Below are 23,745 nucleotides of genomic sequence, written 5' to 3' on the forward strand. Positions count from 1 at the left end.
TCGATTGTAGCGACACCTGTAGCCGGTGTTCCTCAAGTTCACAAGCAGACCACATTCAGCAAAATATGCTTACTACCTTCTCACAAAAGTCGTTGCCTTTCTTAAAGGTAAACAAATGCAGTTATATAATCTTTGCAATACCATTGATCGATAAAGATATCACAAGACTGTCCGATAACACTCATTTTCCGAGGACATTATTTTTTTATTCATTTTATGTTGCAAATTATACACATAATGTTATTATAACTTCATCAACTTTATACAGTATAGCGATTTTGGTTAATCAAGGTTACTTTCTTTCAGCAAGAGACATATTAAAAAATAAATATTTGCAAGACATATGATTATTTTGCGTATATAGATTCATGACCTTGACAGCTAGAATACACTAATATATTTTATGCAATATTCCAATAGTACCTGTAGTGTAGATATCTACTTTATTAATACCTGCTTGTGTGGTACTCTTTAAAGTGCACTTGTTACTTGTCAATTGTAGAGCTCTATAATGACATTGTAATATTGCAAATACAAGATCTCAGAATATCAACAGCACATGATGATGATCAGGGGTTCTAATTTATTATAATTGAAAGTCTAAGGTCCAGGGGTACAAGTCAATTCAGCACTTATATCAAAAGTCAAATCAGCACCTATTTAAAGTCATTTCGGCATTTTGTTTGTCAATTTGGCACCATATATAATTTTTACCTTTTTCTTTCCTTTTTATTTGAGGTCTCAGGGAGAAAAGGTTTTCTTTTTTATATATATATTTTTTTGGCTAAACTTACAATTTCAGAGGTCAATTAAAAAGATACATTTCGTACATCCTTAAAAATCAGCACATGTAATTAAGTACATGTAGTTAGAATACACAATAACAATCATTTGGTTTGCTGTTTGAAGTTTCTCTCAATATCTTATTAATAATGTTTTGATTGGTTATCATTCCAAAACTAATATACATTTGCATGTTAAATTAATTAAAAACCCATTTGTTGTTTTACCATTTTTAGATAGTTTTTGATGTTTTATAATTAAATATAACTTAAATAAAACAAAGAAGTCATTACCTAATCTGTTGTTAAAAAATAAACCACAAATGAGGATGAAAACAAATTAAATCATTGTAATTTTTTTTTTGGAAAGGAGGGGGGATTATTTTTTTCTTCAAGATTTCAGAAATTGTCAATTTTCCAAAGAAAAATTGGGGGTCGCAATTGCTAATTCTTTGTATATAGACTGAAAACAGATTTACTAAGTATTGTGCAACAGCACAGTGTATTGCACAAAAGCAAGAGATCTTCAATTGAATATAAATTCAAATCATATAACCAATTTTAAGTTCTTTGACTGCATTTATTCTATGTCAGAATTCTGTAATGTGTCAAATATTTAATTACAATCCAAATTCAGACCTGAATCAAGCTTGAATATTGTGTCCATTTTTGCCCCAACTGTCAGGGTTGGACCTCTGCGGTCGTATCCAGCTGCACTTAGCGAAGCAGTTTATTATATTTAATGTTAAAATCAGATTTATAAGAAATGATATGGGTTATCCATCCATGACACAGAATCAGTGCATGCACTGCAATACACACTAAAAGCAAAGGAACAGCGCTTTTATTGCCATTTTTCATCTCAAAGTGACAGTGATTTTGTTTACCTACAAAATGTATATGTAATGTAAAATTTGATTTTTGTTCCCAGTATGTGCATTACCGATGTCATGTGTTACAAAAATATAACTATACAAAAATTAATTTTAGGGAACATCAAGTAAAGTTGTGAGATGTCTGATTGTATCACAGAACAGATCTTATGCCAGTGAAGGTAATGCACAGTAGATATTTAATATTTAGAGATCTATAGAAATCATGATTTTGTCATGGAAATACTAAATCCGGCTATATACTATTATATATTTGTGAGTCATGAACATTTCAGTATAACTTATGACCAAGTTTTGTCGTAAGATGTTTTTGTGAAAAGTCAATGCAACAACTTTTTAGTACTTAAATTGGGCTGTTTGGAAAAATGATGTTTATAGACTTTGCACTGCAGCAGTGCACATTCAGTTAAAAATTACACTTTTCAGTAAATGTTTAATTGTTGCTGGTTATATTTACAGTAAAATTTCTGTATATTTTCTCTTTTCAAAAAACATGAGTTGTCTCCCATTTGTTAAACTTGCTACTTTTATGTTGATATTTACTGCATTGTTCCTAATAGAAAATCATACAGCTCTTATGTAGTTTTGGAAGATGGGATGTTATGTAATTGAATACTGTAAATTCAGAACTTATTGCATGCATATATTATTATGATTTTTGAAGAACGAACAATAATGTGAGATCAACTTTTGCAATTTAGGAAAAATCTGCATATATGTATATTTATCAGATATCAGAATGCAAGTTCTTATTATTGCGGTACTTACTGAGTCACAATATTTTTGTTAATAGAAGCCTCAGGATAATTTCTGAATTTACAGTAATGTTATGTAACATAAGGTTATCGTGGACATCAAAATTTATAAAATAGCTACGTAAACTATATGGAAATACTTATTTAAATTGAGATAACTCTTTTACCAGTTGGAAAACAAAAAAATCAATTGTTATACACAACCAATCTCTGAAACTGAGAAGCTGAAAATACTAAACAGATAAATTTAAAAAAAGGAAACTATTGAACTTTTTTATTCCATCCAAATGTACATTTTGTAAATGAAGTCATTTACTCATGCATCTTCCTAATTCATAGGGGCCTCGGTGGCTGAGTGGTCTAAGTAGTTACTACTGTAATCACTAGCCAGTCAACACTGAGGTTGTGAGTTCAAACCCCGCTCGTGAGGGTGCACTCAACTCTAATCTTAATTGACTAGGATTATCAGTTTTATTATTGAAGGTCGGTGGTTTTCTCCGGGCACTCTGGCGTCCTCCACCAATAAAAACTGGCCGCCACGAAATAGCCCAAAAGCGGTGCTTTAAAGTGGCGTTAAAACACCAAAAATCAAAATTAAATCAAATCCTAATTCATACATGTATCTATTGAAAATTATGTTAATAATTGGTTACATGTTCAATGGTTCATTGTTGTTTTGCCTGACTGAGAAGATGTATCAACTCATAGGGATAACTTCTGATATTTTGAGTCTTCATCATTGTCACACTTTGCTTATCCACAACTCATTGAAAACAGTTGGAATTAAGTTGTGCAACTGCTTTTTTTTTAATTTTTGATTTGAGTGATTTTATTGGTTTTCCAATTAAAAAAAACATGGAATTCACCATTTCTGCTAACAATAGCATATATTATTTACTGGGAGATGGCAGGCAATGCATATCCTACTTGAAAAAACACACATTTTTTTCTTAAATATGTAAAGAAATGGCAAAGTATAAGCATTGCAAGTGCAATCAACTGGACTTCATGAATTAAGCAGTACTGCCTTATACATTGTAGATGTACCCTGAACTTGTATTTATTTTCTTATATTTCAGCTGATAATGATTTAGTTGTAATTGGGTCTGGACCTGGAGGTTATGTTGCTGCCATTAAAGCTGCACAGCTTGGCCTTAAAGTAAGCAAGGTTTAAAAATCAAAAATTTTCAATTGAAAACATATTTTTGTCAACACAGGAGCTGCCTCATTTTCCTAATAAAAAGTAAGAACACAATAGTTGCAAATTCAGGATGAATTTACTAAACTTTATTTAGACTTACTTTTTTTATTGTACACTATTTTGAATTTGAAGAAAAATCTTTATTACAAACTATACATGAATTTAAAAGGCAATATGAGGTATACACGAAGAAGATAGCAATCCAACAAAACAGAAAACCCAAAAGACATTTAGAAATCTGACTGAGACTATTAATCAAAGAATTGCCACCATAACCAAATTTCCTAAAGAATGTTCGGTATGCTCTATTCTTATAATTTTTTTAATACAAATTTATATTTGTTATACAAATTTTTTATCTTAGACAGTATGTGTTGAGAAAAATGAGACTTTAGGAGGAACTTGTTTGAATGTTGGGTGTATACCATCAAAAGCATTACTCAACAACTCACATTTATATCATATGGCTGCTGGTAAAGATCTAAAAACTAGAGGCATTGAATGTAAGTTGTGAACATATAATCAGTGATTCAGAAGATTTTTTATTTACATTTATGTCCAGTAAACATTTGGTCTTTTCTAGACCAAACCATCAGCATTTAAAATGACTTTCACTAACTTAATTTTAGCATTTTTATTTATATTTACATGTATCAGGGCAATGCATTGATATATATGCATTAGCTGGAACTAAATTTGGTGGTTCATAGTTTTGGTTTCATAATAGTATATTAACTTATTAAGAATGTTTGATTTGAAATAGAGTTAGATAAGATAAATGAAAGTTTCATGAATGTTTGTCCCAATATGCAAAAGCATGTCAGAATTTTTATATAATGAAAAGATTGACAGTATATCTTGCAGATTTTTACTATGTTGGATTGTTTTAAGTAGAGATTATGTAAAAGTAACCATCTGTTTTCTGCTGTTCGGTCGGGTTGTTGTCTCTTTGACACATTCCCCATTTCCATTCTCTATATATCCATAAGAAAATGTTAATCCCTGGAAATTCCTTGGAAATTCAACACAGGAATTTCCAACTTTTACATGAACTTTTTAAAATTTAATTCATTCCTAAAAAATAAATAGATTATTGATATGTATGTGGTTGGATTCATTTTCAATTTCTTTTCAGTATTGTAAAGCTATTTTTTTGGCAAATATTCAGAATTATTTTATTTTAGTTGAAAGTGTCAAGTTGAATCTTGATCAAATGATGTCACAAAAAACAAAAGCAGTAAAAGCTCTGACAGGAGGAATAGCACATCTCTTTAAACAGAATAAGGTAATGTCTTTGGAAAAAATAAGTACAGGTATAATCTGTATCAAAATGAAAGGAATTACAGTGATTAACTAAATTTTGGTACCAATATTTATCACAAAGTCATACAATATTTGCCTTTGAGATGAAGAACAGCAATAAAAGTGATGTCCCTTTGCTCTGGGAAGGGATTTTATGTCTTAGGGATAAATGTATATACAAAAGACATTACATTTGCTGTTTATATATCCAATAGAAAAATTGTCAAAATATGACTTCAGTGATTTCGGATTATTAATCACAGTTTTTTTCATGACATTTATACCTTAGATAGTATTTTATTCATCAATTTATAGTTATTGAAATCAGCTCGTTACACATTGTTATGGATTTATGAAATCAACAGTAATGAGCAAAGGTAATGAACCTCTTTAACTCAGCTGAAACATTATTATTTTTGAGTTGTGTTCCTTTGTTTATTCAAGTTTTTACTGTTCTGTCAAATACCAGAGATCCTGTCAACTTCAAGATCATTACACTGTATTAAAATCATTTTTAGGGGGATATTTCTTCTGTAAAATGGTGATTTATGAAAATTTGTCAGTCAAGAGATATATATATATAATATGCTAATTTGATTGTCACATAAGTTGGCTACAGCCTTAAAAATTCTTTATCTTAACAAATAATAGAGAGTGATAAATACCAAATTTAGATTTAATGTTTTACTCTATTTTTACAGAAGATTTCAAGATCCTTAATAGTTGTATACTATAATTTAAAAATATTAGTTTATTAACACATTTTCTAAGTAAATTTCACTTTAAATGAATATGTGCATGGTATCAATCTTACTATTGTTATTCAGGTAACACATGTTCAAGGTTTTGGTAAAATAAGTGGTCCAAATGAAGTTACAGTAGTCAAAAGTGATGGTACTGAAGAAAAGATAAGCACAAAAAATATAATGATTGCAACTGGGTCTGAAGTTACACCATTCCCTGGAATCAAGGTAAGTCATTTATTATAAATGTATAGATACATTTTAAAATATTATGAAGGTCAAAAACTAGCAATAATAGCTTAGTCTTCTTCATTGAAACACAACATAATTAATTTCATAATACATGTTTCTTTCAGTTTTTATACGAGTGCAAAAAAAATGTTTGCGTCATATAATGCTATGATGTCATCGTCGTCCGAAGACACATTTGGTTTCCAGACAATAACTTTAGTTTTAGTGAATGGATCTCTATGAATTTTTACCAGAAGGGTTAATACCACAAAAGGAAGGTTGGGATTGATTTTGGGGGTGATGGTACCATCAGTTTAGGAATGAGGGGCCAAAAAGGGGCCCAAAAAAGCATTTTTGTAGTTTCTGGACAATAATTTGTGTGTAAGTGTATGGATCTCTCAGAAATTGTACCACAGGGTTCCATATCACAAAGGGAAGGCTGGGATTGAGTTGGGGTTAATTTCCCCAACCGTTCAGGAATTAGGGGCAAAAAAGGGGCCAAAAACAAGCATTTTTCTAGTTTCCAGACAATAACTTGTGTTTAAGTGTATGGATCTCTCTTAAATTGTACTACAAGGCTCCATACCATAATGAGAAGGCTGGGATTGAGTTTGGGGGTAATTACTCATAAAGGTTGGGTGGGGTGTTCAAAAAGTTGGTGGGATTTTTTTTTCCAATTTTTTTTGGGGGTTCATTTTTTTTCTTCAAAATTTTTGAAATTTCAAATTTTTGAAATCTTCAATTGCACAGTATTGCGCAATAGCAAGAAATATTCAATTGCACAGTATTGCGCAATAGCACAGTATTGTACAATAGAACAGTATTGGGCAAAAGCAAGAAATCTTCAATTGCACAGTATTGCACAAAAGCACAGTATTGCGCAATAGCCAGAAATCTTCAATTGCACAGTATTGTGCAATATCAAGAAATCTTCAATTGAAAACAAATACAAATGTTTTAACCAATTTTGATACGATTAATAAAGTCTTTTTTGGGGGTTCTAACCTTGTATAATTTTTTTGGATATTGGGCCCCATTTTTATACGACCGCAAAAAGGTCGTATATTGGTATGACGTTGGTGTCGTCGTCGTCCGAAGACACATTGGTTTTCGCACTCTAACTTTAGTTTAAGTGAATGGATCTCTTTGAAATTTTACCATAAGGTTTAATACCACAAAAGGAAGGTGGGGATTGATTTTGGGGGTTATGGTACCAACAGTTAAGGAATTAGGGGCCAAAAAGGGGCCAAAAATAAGCATTTTCTAGTTTCCAGACAATAACTGTGGAACGGTGTATGGATCTCTCTGAAATTATACTACAAGTTTCCATACCACAAAGGGATGGTTAGGATTTGCTTTGGGAGGTTATGGCTCAAACCTTTAGGAATTAGGGGCAAAAAAGGGGGAAAAACAAGGTTGTCCTGGTTAATGGACAAATACTTTAGTACAAAACATAACTTAAAGCAGTGTAAGGGAGATAAATCAAATACATCATTGAAATTATCTCCCTTATTCTGCTTTTAAATTATGTATAAAGTAATGGTTAATGAACAATTAAGATAATTTAAAACAGTGTAAGGGAGGTAATCCAAATACGTTTTGGTTACTTCCCTTACACTGCTTTTAAATTATGTTTAAAGAAATGCATATTTATAAAGGAAGACCAGTAAAAATATCTGCAAATGTTGCATCTTTTTTTTTTACAAAAAAATATCCACATGAAAGATTTGACACTATATTTTAAATTCTATTATAAAATAGATTAAGTTAGCACTATGGTAAATTTAAATGGGTAATTATGGTTGCAAACTCCATTGGAAATTTGAATTGAGATTATGACCATATCTTGAGGGAAAGAATTTTTTGGGGGAAAAAAGGGGGGGGGGGGGGTAAAAAGAAATTGTTGGGGGTCAATTTTTTCTCATTTCAGATTTCAGAAATTAAAAAGAATTATTCTTCAAATATTATTTTTTTTTCAAATTTCAAATATTGAAAAATTTCAAGAAGTAATCTTTAATTGCACAGTATGGCGCATTAGATTTGTAAAATCTTTGACCACATTTATTTATTTGTTATGCCGAATCTAACCGTGTATTTAGATTTTTAATTTTGGGTCCAGTTTTCAAATTGGTCTACATTAAGGTCCAAAGGGTCCAAAATTAAACTTAGTTTGATTTTAACAAAAATTGAATTCCTGGGGTTCTTTGATATGCTGAATCTAAACATGTGTTTAGATTTTTGATTATTGGCCCAGTTTTCAAGTTGGTCCAAGTTGGGGTCCAAAATTAAACTTTGTTTGATTTCAACAAAAATTGAATATATGGGGTTCTTTGATATGCTGAATCTAAACATGTTTTTAGATTTTTGGCCCAGTTTTCAAGTTGGTTGAAATTGGGGTCCAAAATTAAACTTTGTTTGATTTCAACAAAAATTGAATATATGGGGTTCTTTGATATGCTGAATCTAACCATGTATTTAGATTTTTTATTTGTGGGCCCGCTATCAAATTGGTTCATATTGAGGTTAAAAGGGTCCAAAATTAAACTTTGTTTGATTTCATCAAAATTTGAATTATTGGGGTTCTTTGATATGCCAAATCTAACCGTGTATTTAGATTTTTTATTTTGGGTCCCGTTTTTTAAATTGGTCTACATTAAGGTCCAAAGAGTCCAAAATTAAACTTTGTTTGATTTTAACAAAAATTGAATTCTTGGGGTTCTTTGATATGCGGAATCTAAACATGTGTTTAGATTTTTGATTATGGGCCCAGTTTTCAAGTTGGTCCAAGTTGGGGTTCAAAATTAAACTTTTTTTGATTTCAACAAAAATTGAATATATGGGGTTCTTTGATATGCTGAATCTAACCATGTATTTAAATTTTTTATTTGTGGGCCTCGCTATTAAATTGGTTCATATTGAAGTCAAAAGGGTCCAAAATTAAACTTTGTTTGATTTCATCAAAAATTGAATTATTGGGGTTCTTTAATATTCCAAATCTAACCATGTATGTAGATTTTTAATTTTGGGTCCTGTTTTTTAAATTGGTCTACATTAAGGTCCAAAGGGTCCAAAATTAAACTTAGTTTGATTTTAACAAAAATTGAATTCCTGGGGTTCTTTGATATGCTGAATCTAAACATGTGTTTAGATTTTTGATTATTTGCCCAGTTTTCAAGTTGGTCCAAGTTGGGGTCCAAAATTAAACTTTGTTTGATTTCAACAAAAATTGAATATATGGGGTTCTTTGATATGCTGAATCTAAACATGTATTTAGATTTTAGATTTTTGGCCAAGTTTTCAAGTTGGTCCAAATTGGGGTCCAAAATTAAACTTTGTTTGATTTCAACAAAAATTGAATATATGGGGTTCTTTGATATGCTGAATCTAACCATGTATTTAGATTTTTTATTTATGGACCCGCTATCAAATTGGTTCATATTGAGGTTAAAAGGGTCCAAAATTAAACTTTGTTTGATTTCATCAAAATTTGAATTATTGGGGTTCTTTGATATGCCAAATCTAACCGTGTATTTAGATTTTTTATTTTGGGTCCCGTTTTTGAAATTGGTCTACATTAAGGTCCAAAGAGTCCAAAATTAAACTTAGTTTGATTTTAACAAAAATTGAATTCTTGGGGTTCTTTGATATGCGGAATCTAAACATGTGTTTAGATTTTTGATTATGGGCCCAGTTTTCAAGTTGGTCCAAGTTGGGGTTCAAAATTAAACTTTTTTTGATTTCAACAAAAATTGAATATATGGGGTTCTTTGATATGCTGAATCTAACCATGTATTTAGATTTTTTATTTGTGGGCCCCGCTATTAAATTGGTTCATATTGAAGTCAAAAGGGTCCAAAATTAAACTTTGTTTGATTTCATCAAAAATTGAATTATTGGGGTTCTTTAATATTCCAAATCTAACCGTGTATGTAGATTTTTAATTTTGGGTCCCGTTTTTTAAATTGGTCTACCTTAAGGTCCAAAGGGTCCAAAATTAAACTTAGTTTGATTTTAACAAAAATTGAATTCCTGGGGTTCTTTGATATGCTGAATCTAAACATGTGTTTAGATTTTTGATTATTTGCCCAGTTTTCAAGTTGGTCCAAGTTGGGGTCCAAAATTAAACTTTGTTTGATTTCAACAAAAATTGAATATATGGGGTTCTTTGATATGCTGAATCTAAACATGTATTTAGATTTTAGATTTTTGGCCAAGTTTTCAAGTTGGTCCAAATTGGGGTCCAAAATTAAACTTTGTTTGATTTCAACAAAAATTGAATATATGGGGTTCTTTGATATGCTGAATCTAACCATGTATTTAGATTTTTTATTTATGGACCCGCTATCAAATTGGTTCATATTGAGGTTAAAAGGGTCCAAAATTAAACTTTGTTTGATTTCATCAAAATTTGAATTATTGGGGTTCTTTGATATGCCAAATCTAACCGTGTATTTAGATTTTTTATTTTGGGTCCCGTTTTTGAAATTGGTCTACATTAAGGTCCAAAGAGTCCAAAATTAAACTTAGTTTGATTTTAACAAAAATTGAATTCTTGGGGTTCTTTGATATGCGGAATCTAAACATGTGTTTAGATTTTTGATTATGGGCCCAGTTTTCAAGTTGGTCCAAGTTGGGGTTCAAAATTAAACTTTTTTTGATTTCAACAAAAATTGAATATATGGGGTTCTTTGATATGCTGAATCTAACCATGTATTTAGATTTTTTATTTGTGGGCCCCGCTATTAAATTGGTTCATATTGAAGTCAAAAGGGTCCAAAATTAAACTTTGTTTGATTTCATCAAAAATTGAATTATTGGGGTTCTTTAATATTCCAAATCTAACCGTGTATGTAGATTTTTAATTTTGGGTCCCGTTTTTTAAATTGGTCTACATTAAGGTCCAAAGGGTCCAAAATTAAACTTAGTTTGATTTTAACAAAAATTGAATTCTTGGGGTTCTTTGATATGTGGAATCTAAACATGTATTTAGATTTTTGATTATGGGCCCAGTTTTCAAGTTTGTCCAAGTTGGGGTCCAAAATTAAACTTTGTTTGATTTCAACAAAAATTGAATATATGGGGTTCTTTGATATGCTGAATCTAACCATGTATTTTGATTTTGGACATTGGACCATAATAGGTAAATTACAAAAAATCAAGTTCTTAGACCACATTCTTTCTGTGTCAGAAACCTATGCTGTGTCAAATATTTAATCACAATCCAAATTCAGAGCTGTATCAAACTTGAATGTTGTGTCCATACTCGCCCCAACTGTTCAGGGTTCGACCTCTGCGGTCGTATCAAGCTGCGCCCAGCGAAGCATTTTATTAAATTGGTCTACATTGAGGTCAAAAGGGTCCAAAATTAAACTTTGTTTGATTTCATCAAAAACTGAATTATTGCGGCTGTATGATTTGCTGAATCTTATAATGAATTTAGATTTTTATTTTGGGCCCTGTTTTCAAATTAGTTTATATTAAGGTTTGAAGGGTCCAAATTAAAATTTGTTTGATTTCAACTAAAATCAAATTATTGGTGTTTTTTTATGTGCTGAATCTAACCATGTTGTTGGATATCAGACCATTCTATGTAAATTAAATGTCCCATTTCAAATTTTTAAGATCTTTGACTACATTTATTATGTGTCAGAAACCTATATTATGGTAAAAAATTTGATCACAAGCCAAATTCAGACAGTATCAAGCTTGAATATTGTGTCCAAACTTGCCCCAACTGTTTAGGGTTCGATCTCTGCGGTCGTATCAGGCTGCACTTAGCGAAGCATTTTAATGGAATCTGGAATCAAATTTTGGTCATTTTATACAGAAATTTCACTGATTCTAAGTGTAGTGAATTCTACTGAACCATTTATCCAATTATGCTTAGCCTGTGCTGGATCTCACACAGTTAATTTAACATCAAATTTTACAGGAGCTCAATATTTTGAAGAATTGAAGTATGTTTTTACATGATACATTTATCTGAAAAGTCTTTTTCGTTGCTGATATTTTACACAGATATGCCAAAAGTTTTTTTTTTTTTAATGCATCATACATTCTAATTAAAAGCACATATATTCCAAGAGAAAGCTATGTTAGTTAAGCTGTAGACAGACAATGTACCTACATTTGTTACATTTTGATATTAAGGTATGTAAATGAAAAACAATTCCTTTTTGTTATAGCTATTGACTTTAATATTTGGAATATTTTACAGATAGATGAAGAAAAAGTTGTGTCATCAACAGGTGCTCTGTCCTTGAAAAAGGTACCAGAAAAAATGATAGTAATAGGAGCTGGTGTCATTGGTGTAGAACTGGTAAGATACGATTAAACAACCTTATCAAATCAATAAGATACTATTGGGAGTTCACATGTAATGAAATCAACACAGTCCTAATTTATTGTTCGGTTTTATCACTTTTTACTAGGGTTAGCCCTTTAATATCAGTGATGCAAATACAGATTCTGTGTTCTGATGTATTTCTTCATTTCTGTCAGTAATCTTATTAAACCATTTACTGTATGGTAGGAACTTTTTACAATTTCTTATTTTTGTTATATACTGTAGAAACATTAATTTTCGTGGGGTTAGAATTTCGTGGTTTTGTCTCTATATAAAATTTCATGGGGATTTAATTTCGTGGTTTCCATTAAATGGAAGTGATATTATATGTAGGTTAAATTTTCGTGGTGGGTTTTAATTTCATGGATATATTCTTTCCATGAAATAAACGAAATTAAATCCTCCACGAAAATTTCTGCTGTTACAGTATACCTTTATATGCCACAAAAATGTATTTTAAAATTAACATAAATAGAATATAATTACCATGTGTAAAGTTCAAACTTGGGCTCATGTTGTATTTAGATGTACAGGTATTTATTTTCTTTCAATAAACTGATCTGTGTTCTCAGATAATGTATTGTAAAAGAAAATGATTGTAATGTTTAAAGAAATTAAATTGGTAAAAAGTACATATTTAGATGACAGACAGATTGCATAAGTTTTTTTTAGAAATAATGGTACAAAAAGAAACATACATTTGAGAGAGTCTAAATGTACTGGTTTCTAGCAATTCTTATGCAAATGCATATTAGAAGATGGGGATCTTCCACTTTGGATGTATAATAATTTGAAATTGAATTCTTCTGGCATACTAGTTCATAGAAAATATTTGAAATGAATGTAGTGCTGATTTACAAAATGTACATAATAACTAATAAATAATAGAATATATAACTTCTACAGGGCTCTGTCTGGCAGAGATTAGGAGCACAGGTCACTTGTGTGGAATTCTTAGGTCATGTAGGTGGTATGGGCATTGATATGGACATATCTAAAAATTTCCAGAGAATTTTACAAAAACAAGGACTTAAATTTAAACTTGATACCAAAGTCATGGGTGCTTCAATAGATGGAGACAATATCAAGGTTTCTGTTGAAGGTGTTAAAAACCAGAAGAAAGAAGAGGTAAGGTGTAATTATATTGAAATGGAAATATTTCATCAAGTGAAATTCATAGAAAATATTGCAATAATGGAAAACATGGGATATAAGAGGATATATAGATAAAATGTACTACAGATTATATTGCTTAGCAGTGCCATTTGTCATAATAAATTGCATAACCTCAGATGAAGAGTATGGATATTTAAGGGCTGCTGTTAGTTTTTCAAGCTAATCTCTATATGATTGCAGATGCTTCAAATTTCTATTGAGTTAATTGGAATGTACCTTATGTTTAAGAATGGATTTGACTTAAATTCCAAAACATGTCAATTTCAGATTGACTGTGATACATTACTGGTGTGTATAGGAAGACGACCCTATACAAGTAACATTGGTTTAGATACTGTTGGGTTACAGGCTGACAATAGAGGAAGGGTAGAAGTTAATGAGAGGTTTCAGACTTCTGTTCCTAGGTAGGTCAACACTTTTTTGTTACATACTAATAGTAGAACATGACGGATTCCTAACCAATGCACAGTTTGGTGTATATTTTTAAGAATCGTGTATACATAGAAAGAGAAAAAAACCAATAAGCTATATCAATGGGTACACCTAGAACAGTGCTAACCAAACGAAAATAAAGAATTATCTTTTGAGATAAGATATTGTCTAAAATGAATAACCAAAATATTTTGCTAAAAAGGTTCAATGTCTATAATAGTATATTTTTGAAAGCTGGAATACTACAGAATTGTAAGCATTTACTTCTCACAAATAGTTTCATCCTTCTTATATAAGAGAAGCAAAAGATACCAAATAGAGATTCAAACTCATAAGTTGAAAATAAACTGACAATTCATGGCAAAATAAGAAAAAGACTAAAAGACAAACAACAGTATACAAAACACAACATAGAAAACTTAAGATTGGTCTTATCAAGCAGAAGTGAAATTTGAGATCTTAAATGTGAATTACTATTATTACAATTGTCCATTTCAGTATTTTTGCTATTGGAGACTGTATTCATGGTCCTATGTTAGCTCATAAAGCTGAAGATGAAGGTCAGTATTAAAACATGACTATCAAAAAAAGTTGTCCAAAACATTGTTTTAAATTTATATTTCTTTAACATATTTGAAAATAAAAATGTCAAGTTTCATTGCAAATTAAATTTATATGAGAGCAAAATAAATAACAAAAATTAGCATTCCAAACTAAAATGAATATTTTTTTAAAGTCATTTAATGTGGTAAATAATGAACAAGGACTGATCTCTCTGTTCTTTAGATATTGAGGTTTGACAAGGGAGATAATAATGTAAAAAAAAAAAGAATAAAATTCACACACAAGCTATAATGGGATGTCCTCTGAATTCGACATAGAATTTTATAAGTTTTTTGTCAGTTAGTTTTTATATGACTGCAAAAAATTTTTGTGGTCGTATATTGGTATGACCTTGGCGTCATCGTCGTTGCAGTCGTTGTCCGAACACACATTGGTTTTCGCACTCTAACTTTTGTTTAAGTGAATGGATCTCTATGAAATTTTACCAAAAGGTTCAATACCACAAAAGGAAGGTTGGGATTGATTTTGGGGGTTATGGTACCAACAGTTAAGGAATTAGGGGCCAAAAAGGGGCCAAAAATAAGCATTTTTGTAACTTCCAGACATAACTTGTGTGTTAGTGTATGGATCTCTCTGACATTGTACCACAAGGTTCCATATCACACAGGGAATGCTGGGATTGATTTTGGGGGTAATTGATTCAAATAAATAGGAATTAGGGGCCAAAAAAGGGACAAAAAACAAGCATTTTTCTAGTCTCATGACAATAACTTGTGTGTTAGTGTATGGATCTTTCTGAAATTGTACTACAAGGTTCTATATCACAAAGGGAAAGCTGGAATTGAGTTTGGGGGTAATTGCCCAAAACGTTGAGGAATAAGGGGCCAAAAAGGGGCCAAAAATAAGCATTTTTCTGATTTCCAGACAATAACTTGCGTTCAAGTGTATGGATCTCTCTGAAATTGTACTGCAAGGTACCATACCACAAAGGGAAGGCGGGGATTGATTTTTTGGGGTAATTGCTTTAAAATTTTAGGAATTACGGGCCAAAAAAGGGGCAAAAAACAAACTTTTCTAGTTTCAGGACAATAACTTGTGTGTTAGTGTATGGATCTTTATGAAATTGTACTACAAGGTTCCATATCACAAAGGGAAAGCTGGGTTTGAGTTTGGGGGTAATTGCCCTAAATGTTTAGGAATTTGGGGCCAAAAAGGGGCCAAAAAACAAGCATTTTTCTAGTTTCCAGACAAAAACTTGTGTTCAAGTGTATGGATCTCTCTGAAATTGTACTGCAGGTACCATACCACAAAGGGAAGGCTGGGATTGAGTTTGGGGGTGATGAATCATAAGGCGGATCAAAAAATTGGGGGAGGGGGATTTTTTTTTTCTTTAAAATTTTCCATTTTAAATTGGTTATTTCTGATTTATATATAAAAGCAAATAATAATGATATGGTTTGAAAAGGTAAATTATAAATTCTTAAGTTCTTAGACCACATTCATTCTGTGTCAGAAACCTGTGCTGTGTCAAATATTTAATCACAATCAAAATTCAGTGCTGTATCAAGCTTGAATGTTGTGTCCATACTTGCCCAACTGTTCAGGGTTCGACCTCTGCGGTCGTATCAAGCTGCGCCCAGCGGAGCATTTTATTTATATCCTGCCTTTAAAAGAAATAAGCATGATGTTGTCTGGTTAGAGTGATTGTCCGTCATTTATCCCATATGAGGTTAAATTTTTGGTTTACGGTTCCGTTCCATGAAGTTGTGGTCACATTAGCTGCGGAACCGTAACTCTTATGGTCCTTTTTATATTTTTTTTTTGATTTTGCGGACCATAGTCTGCAAATAGTCAAAAAATAACATAAGGACCATAGTCCGCAAATAGTCAAAAAATAACATAAGGACCTAAGAGCTACGGTTCCGCAGCTATGGTCCGCAAATAGTCAAAAAATAACATAAGGACCTAAGAGCTCGGTTCCGCAGCTATGGTCACATCAGCTTGACAAATTAGGGTTTTTTCTACAGATGATTAGATTAAAGATATGGTTGAAGGTAGTTTACAATGAAGTTATGGTGACATCAAGTGGAAACTTAGTACATATCATCATTTTAAAAAATACTAACAAAAAGTTTTGATCCAGATTTTATGGTGCACTGAACATATAAATGTGATAATTTGAGTAGAGCAGATGTCCTATGGACACATATTCTTACATTTTTTTTTACATAATTAAATATTTGCTTATGTTTCAATTTTTTTTCTTCTAGTTTTCTTTTTATCAACAAATATTAATACTATATAAAACAATGTTTTTATATATATGATAGATATTCAATTAAAAATGTTTTTGCCATCTACTATCAATCAATTAGTCCTCAAATTATTTTTCAGGTATTTTATGTGTTGAGGGCATTTGTGGTGGAGCTGTACACTTAGACTATAATAACGTCCCATCAGTAATATATACTCATCCAGAGGTTGCTTGGGTTGGTAAAAATGAGGAGCAATTGAAAGAGGAGGTATATTAGTTTATATTGAAATAAGATGTGGTATGATTGCCAATGAGACAACTCTCCACAAGAGACCAAATGACACAGAAATTAACAACTATAGGTCACTGTACGACCTTCAACAATGAGTAAAACCCATACCGCATAGTCAGCTATAAAAGTCCCGAAAATGACAAATGTAAAACAATTTAAATGAGAAAACTAAGGGCCTGATATATGTACGAAATAATGAGCGAAAAATAAATATGATATACAGCAACAAATAACAACCACTGAATTACAGGATCCTGACTTGGGACAGGCACATACAGAATGTGTCTGGGTTAAACATGTTGGCATGCACCCAACCCTCCCCGTAACCTGGAACAGTGGTGTAACAGTACAACATATGAACAAACTATAAAAATCAGTTGAAAAGGGCTTAGCTCATCAGATCGATACAAAGCACAAAAACAAGTAACAAATACACAGAGTGGACGCAGCAGGGTACTTATACATCCCCACAACAAAAAGACTTTTAAATAAAGATCTGAGAGTACTCACAGTTACTGAAAGCTAGTTCGAAGCCAATAACAACTAATAAAAAAAAATCATGCATCTAAGGCTAAAATATCAATCAGTACACATGCAACATCCAATGGATTTAGTGTAAAGACGTCATTAACAGTCAAGAGAAAAACATGACCTTGTGCAATGCCAAGCTACAGGTATCGACAGATTGTAGAGCCATGAAAGTGCATATGTGTTTAAAAATAATATTTAGTTTGCTTTAAATTTAGTGATAACAAAATCAGTATTAATACCAATAAAAACAATATATCTAATTATAGTGTTGAATTGGTAATTCTGTATTGCTCATATTGTGTGCAGTTATTTTTATACGACCGCAAAAAAATTTTGTGGTCGTATATTGGTATGACGTTGGCGTCGTCGTCGTCGTCGTCATCGTCGTCCGGCGTCGTCGTCGTCGTCCGAATACATATTGGTTTTCGCACTCTAACTTTAGTTTAAGTGAATGGATCTTTTTGAAATTTGACCATAAGGTTAAATACCACAAAAGGAAGGTTGGGATTGATTTTGGGGGTTATGGTACCAACAGTTAAGGAATTAGGGGCCAAAAAGGGGCCAAAAATGAGCATTTTCTAGTTTCCAGACAATAACTGTGGAACGGTGTATGGATCTCTCTGAAATTATACTACAAGTTTCCATACCACAAAGGGATGGTTAGGATTTGCTTTGGGGGGTTATGGCTCAAACCGTTTAGGAATTAGGGGCAAAAAAGGGGGAAAAACAAGGTTGTCCTGGTTAATGGACAAATACTTTAGTACAAAACATAATTTAAAGCAGTGTAAGGGAGATAAATCAAATACATCATTGAAATTATCTCCCTTACACTGCTTTTAAATTATGTATAAAGTAATGGTTAATGAACAATAAAGATAATCTAAACAGTGTAAGGGAGGTAATCCAAATACAACGTTTTGGTTACTTCCCTTACACTGCTTTTAAATTATGTTTAAAGAAATGCATATTTATAAAGGAAGACCAGTAAAAATATCTGCAAATGTTTTCATCTTTTTTTTTTACAAAAAAATCCATATGAAAGATTTGACACTATATTTTTATTAATTCTATTATAAAATAGATTAAGTTAGCACTATGGTAAATTTAAATGGGTAATTATGGTTGCCAACTCCATTGGAAATTTGAATTGAGATTATGACCATATCTTGAGGGAAAGAATTTTTTTGGGGGAAAAAGGGGGGGGGGGGGGATAAAAAGAAATTGTGGGGGGCCAATTTTTTCTCATTTCAGATTTCAGAAATTAAAAAGAATTATTCTTCAAATATTATTTTTTTTTCAAATTTCAAATATTGAAAAATTTCAAGAAGTAATCTTTAATTGCACAGTATGGCGCATTAGATTTGTTAAATCTTTGATCACATTTATTTATTTGTTATGCCGAATCTAACAGTGTATTTAGATTTTTAATTTTGGGTCCAGTTTTCAAATTGGTCTACATTAATGTCCAAAGGGTCCAAAATTAAACTTTGTTTGATTTTAGCAAAAATTGAATATATGAGGTTCTTTGATATGCTGAATCTAAACATGTATTTAGATTTTTGATTTTTGGCCCAGTTTTCAAGTTTGTCCAAATTGGGGTCCAAAATTAAACTTTGTTTGATTTCAACAAAAATTGAATATATGGGGTTCTTTGATATGCTGAATCTAACCATGTATTTAGATTTTTTATTTGTGGACCCCGTTATCTAATTGGTTCATATTGAGGTCAAAAGGGTCCAAAATTAAACTTTGTTTGATTTCATCTAAAATTGAATTATTGGGGTTCTTTGATATTCCAAATCTAACCGTGTATTTAGGTTTTTAATTTTGGGTCCTGTTTTTTAAATTGGTCTACATTGAGGTCCAAAGGATCCAAAATTAAACTTAGTTTGATTTTGACAAAAATTGAATTCTTGGGGTTCTTTGATTTGCTGAATCTAAACATGTGTTTAGATTTTTGATTATGGGCCCAGTTTTCAAGTTGGTCCAAGATAGGGTCCAGTATTTAAACTTTGTTTGATTTCAACAAAAATTGAATATATGGGTTCTTTGATATGCTGAATCTAAACATGTATTTAGATTTTTGATTATGGGCCCAGTTTTCAAGTTGGTCCAAATTGGGGTCCAAAATTAAACTTTGTTTGATTTCAACAAAAATTGAATATATGAGGTTCTTTGATATGCTGAATCTAACCATGTATTTAGATTTTTTATTTGTAGGCCCCGCTATCAAATTGGTTCATATTGAGGTCAAAAGGGTCCAAAATTAAACTTTGTTTGATTTCATCAAAAATTGAATTATTGGGGTTCTTTGATATTCCAAATCTAACCGTGTATTTAGATTTTTAATTTTAATTCCCGTTTTTTAAATTGGTCTACATTGAGGTCCAAAGGGTCCAAAATTAAACTTAGTTTGATTTTAACAAAAATTGAATTCTTGGGGTTCTTTGATATGCTGAATCTAAACATGTGTTTAGATTTTTGATTATGGGCCCAGTTTTCAAGTTTGTCCAAGTTGGGGTCCAAAATTAAACTTTGTTTGATTTTAACAAAAATTGAATATATGGGGTTCTTTGATATGCTGAATCTAACCATGTATTTTGATTTTTGACATTGGACCATAATAGGTAAATTAAAAAAATTCAAGTTCTTAGACCACATTCTTTCTGTGTCAGAAACCTATGCTGTGTCAAATATTTAATAACAATCCAAATTCAGAGCTGTATCAAGCTTGAATGTTGTGTCCATACTTGCCCCAACTGTTCAGGGTTCGACCTCTGCGGTCGTATCAAGCTGCGCCCCAGCGAAGCATTTTATTTGTAAATTAAGTGTTAAAATCCATCAAAACACTTAGGTATTTTTTTACCCCTAAGTATAAATGGCCCCTGCCAAAAATCCATAAAAAACACCAATATATTTTGTATCACTCTAGGCATAGATGGCCTTTGCTATTTTGGAATATTTGGTTTTCAGTGTTTTTCAACTTTGCATGATTTGCCCTTTTAGATGTTTTGTTTCAAGCACCTCTGATCATTCTTAGGAAAGGAATGTCTGTTGTACTAAATTAAAAGCCTGTTTCTATTTTCTGTGAATTCTATTATATTTTATGGAACCAATTTTTGTGAATTTTGGAAGAATGATTTTGTGGTTTTCACAGATTCTTCATACAAGCCTAGAAGAAATACAAATTTTGATGAACACTTTTAATTAATTATTAAAGTTCACTGCCACACATATGGTAATATACATGACAATAAATACGCCACACAAATTATGAATTTGTTTATTTCAATTTTGTACCAATTTGCTGGTTTCAAAGACTTTTTATCAGATGTGTATTTAATAACTATCAAAGTTATCAGTAACATAGTTTGAAGTGTGGTTTTTAAATCCAACAAATTCCTTGAAAATCATTGCATCTTTAAATAAAAAATTGAATTGATAAGTTTATTTTGATGGAAAATTAGGTGTCTTTGTATTTTTTTGCTCCAAAAAGAAAATATATTGAAATATTATGTGAATTCAATTTCAAATACATTTTTAAAATACAAACTGGTCTTTTATCTAATACAGGGAGTAGAATATAAGGTTGGTAAATTCCCATTGGCAGCAAACAGCAGAGCTAAAACAAATGATGATACAGATGGTTTTGTAAAAGTATTAGCAGATAAATCAACAGACCGATTACTAGGATGTCATTTTATAGGATCTGTAAGTTTTATCTTCTTACACACCTTCAAACCACGTACATGGCAGGTGCAATTGACAATCTTTATGACTAGAGTTGTCACTTTTCCTGCCGTAGGTCATGGTTCTCTTCAGTTTTCTCCACCAAAAAAACTGGCCACCATGAAATAGCAAATAGTGCTGAATGTGGATTTAAACACCAAAAATCCATCCATCACTTACACACCATACATTAATAATGTAGAGTCAAACTTGACAATCTCTCAAGATTTGATCAGATACACAAAGAAAAATCTGTTGACCCCAGTTTTTAATATGAAAATAATGAGCTATGATTGCTAATTGGACAACTTTTCACAATTAGACCTAAGGGCAAGTATAGAAACAACCTCAGGTCACTGTACCTCCTTTAACAATGAACAAAACCAATATTATATTTAGTAAGCCCTCAAGAGCCCTTGATAACAAAATGTGAAACAAAACAAGAGAGAAAACTTGTGGCCTGATTTAGGCTAATAGCGTAAAACGAAAAAACAATTATGACATGGGCAACCAAGTTGAACCAACAACCACAATGACAACCACTGGACTACAGGCTCCTGGCTTAGAACATGCTCATAAAAAGAGTGCCAGGGTTAAACATGTTTGTGAGTGCTCAACCCTCCCCTAACATGTAACATAGGTGTTAATACATCACTGGAACAAATTGTAAACATCAGCTGGAAAGAGCTTGAGTCATCAGATTGTCAATATAAAGCACGAAATAAGCATGAAAACAAGGAGAAACTGTCCAAAAAACAGCACGTGCGTGTAACATTACAAGTTTACAAAATAGATCTCAGAGTTCAGCATATATCTTCAGCGATTGGCATATGACCAAACCCTTTCGGGAAAGCACAAAATTATCTTTAACAAGTAATAAATTAATGCATCACAGTCACAGACAGAACACCATTAAAATCCATCTTAAAAATTTACTGTATGTGTAAATCATTTTAATTTTTGAAATTTTTTTTTATAAGGTTGCTGGAGAACTAATAAATGAAGCTGTATTAGCTATGGAATATGGAGCATCGTGTGAAGATATTGCCAGAGTCTGTCATGCACATCCGGTAAGTCATTTATAAATAAAAGCTATGCCTGTGTATAGGTATGCTTAGTGGAAATGATAGTACAAAGCTTTTTATTTCAGTCTAGTCTGTTGTTGTTATTGATCTAATTTTCATGTTTCAATATTTATCTGAAATCTGCTTGTATGATTTATGATAAGGTTTTTTAGTGTTCTTGAAAGTTTAATATGTGTCATTGACATATTCAGTAATCATTAACAAGGCAAGAAATTTTAATGTTATCTCTCTTATTTTAAAAGAAAAAATAGTTGGTTAATATATTCAATAACACAATAACATACCATTCCTTCCCATATACAGAAGTTTCATAGTTTCTTGTTTTTGTAAAAAAAATATTAACCTCTAGTATCTTCTAAGCATGATCTTGAAATTAATCCACAGGTTTACAGAGAATTTTTCATCTCGGTGGCAACAATGGGGATTTCATAAAAATGTCAAAAATAAAAAGTCTGAGATTATTCAAATTGTTGTTGGGTATAGTTTAAAAGTTTGTAATTCAGTAAGTTCTTAAAACATTACTCTGTGGATTCACAGACTTTAAAATGTTTAAATATTAATTTAGTACCACACGGAAATAACTTGACCATATTAAAATTACTAACAAAGAATAATATTTACATATATATTTTTTTTCATTTGCAGACCAACCATAAATACCTAGTATATAAATATATACATGTATTTTTTTTCTTTAATTGCAGACCGTATCAGAAGCCCTTAGAGAAGCTAATTTGATGGCTTACTGTGGAAAACCTATCAACTTCTAAAATCTCATTAGACAATATTTTCGAATTTAGAAAACTATTGTTTCGTAAAACAGTATGAAATGATATTTGATGACAACACACAGCTTAAATCAGGTTCAACTTATCATCATAAGAGCTAGTACTATTACATCTACTGGATTCCATCCAAGTTCAACTAGGTTTTCCAATTGTGTGGGCTATTTGTTTCATTCATCACTGAGGATAATAACATTGTACCTTGATGCAGCATTCTGATATGAATTATGTGCCAAACTTTAGGAAATGATTTTTTTAACTCTTTTTGAAATGTAGATGATTTGAATTAAATTTTTGATAGCTGATTCTGTCTTCACTATCTTAAAGCTTGGCACATAATAAAAATACTTATATGCTATATGTTCCTATTGCTCTCTCTGCTCAAGTATAGAGTGTTAAATTATATAGTTATATAAAAGAAAATTGAAGGTTTATAGTAAAGCAGATTAGATTGTTTTTAGATGTTTCTAACAGTGTCATTATAAAGATGAAGTAAAGTTTTAAAATGTTTCAAATAATCCTATGCTGTATTAAAAAAGATCTGTCCCATTGAAGTGCTGTTAAGTTATTATATAATTTTGTATAGAGAATAAAACTAAAAAAAGCTATGTACAATTTATTTGTTTATTGTTAATTGAGAGATT

General features: G+C 31.2%; 1 protein-coding gene and 1 long non-coding RNA gene across 2 annotated transcripts; one reads left to right on the plus strand and one right to left on the minus strand.

Moving 5' to 3' along the window:
- Positions 1-2: 2 nt before the first annotated feature.
- Positions 3-23,716, plus strand: LOC127702260 (dihydrolipoyl dehydrogenase, mitochondrial-like). Its single transcript, XM_052206383.1, has 14 exons — positions 3-107; positions 1,773-1,836; positions 3,510-3,589; positions 3,996-4,134; positions 4,816-4,916; positions 5,761-5,904; positions 12,125-12,226; positions 13,160-13,381; positions 13,697-13,833; positions 14,360-14,421; positions 16,820-16,947; positions 21,076-21,213; positions 22,212-22,301; positions 23,021-23,716. Exons 1-14 carry the CDS (start codon positions 66-68, stop codon positions 23,084-23,086), a joined length of 1,515 nt encoding a protein of 504 aa, XP_052062343.1. The 5' UTR covers positions 3-65; the 3' UTR covers positions 23,087-23,716.
- Positions 8,814-11,047, minus strand: LOC127703911 (uncharacterized). Its single transcript, XR_007983123.1, has 2 exons — positions 10,402-11,047; positions 8,814-9,878 (listed from the first exon to the last, which is right to left on the minus strand). It is a non-coding gene; the product is annotated as an uncharacterized LOC127703911 (long non-coding RNA).
- Positions 23,717-23,745: the final 29 nt, after the last annotated feature.

This window comes from Mytilus californianus, unplaced genomic scaffold (assembly GCF_021869535.1).
Source record: "Mytilus californianus isolate M0D057914Y unplaced genomic scaffold, xbMytCali1.0.p SCAF_1, whole genome shotgun sequence".
Taxonomy (NCBI): domain Eukaryota; kingdom Metazoa; phylum Mollusca; class Bivalvia; order Mytilida; family Mytilidae; genus Mytilus; species Mytilus californianus.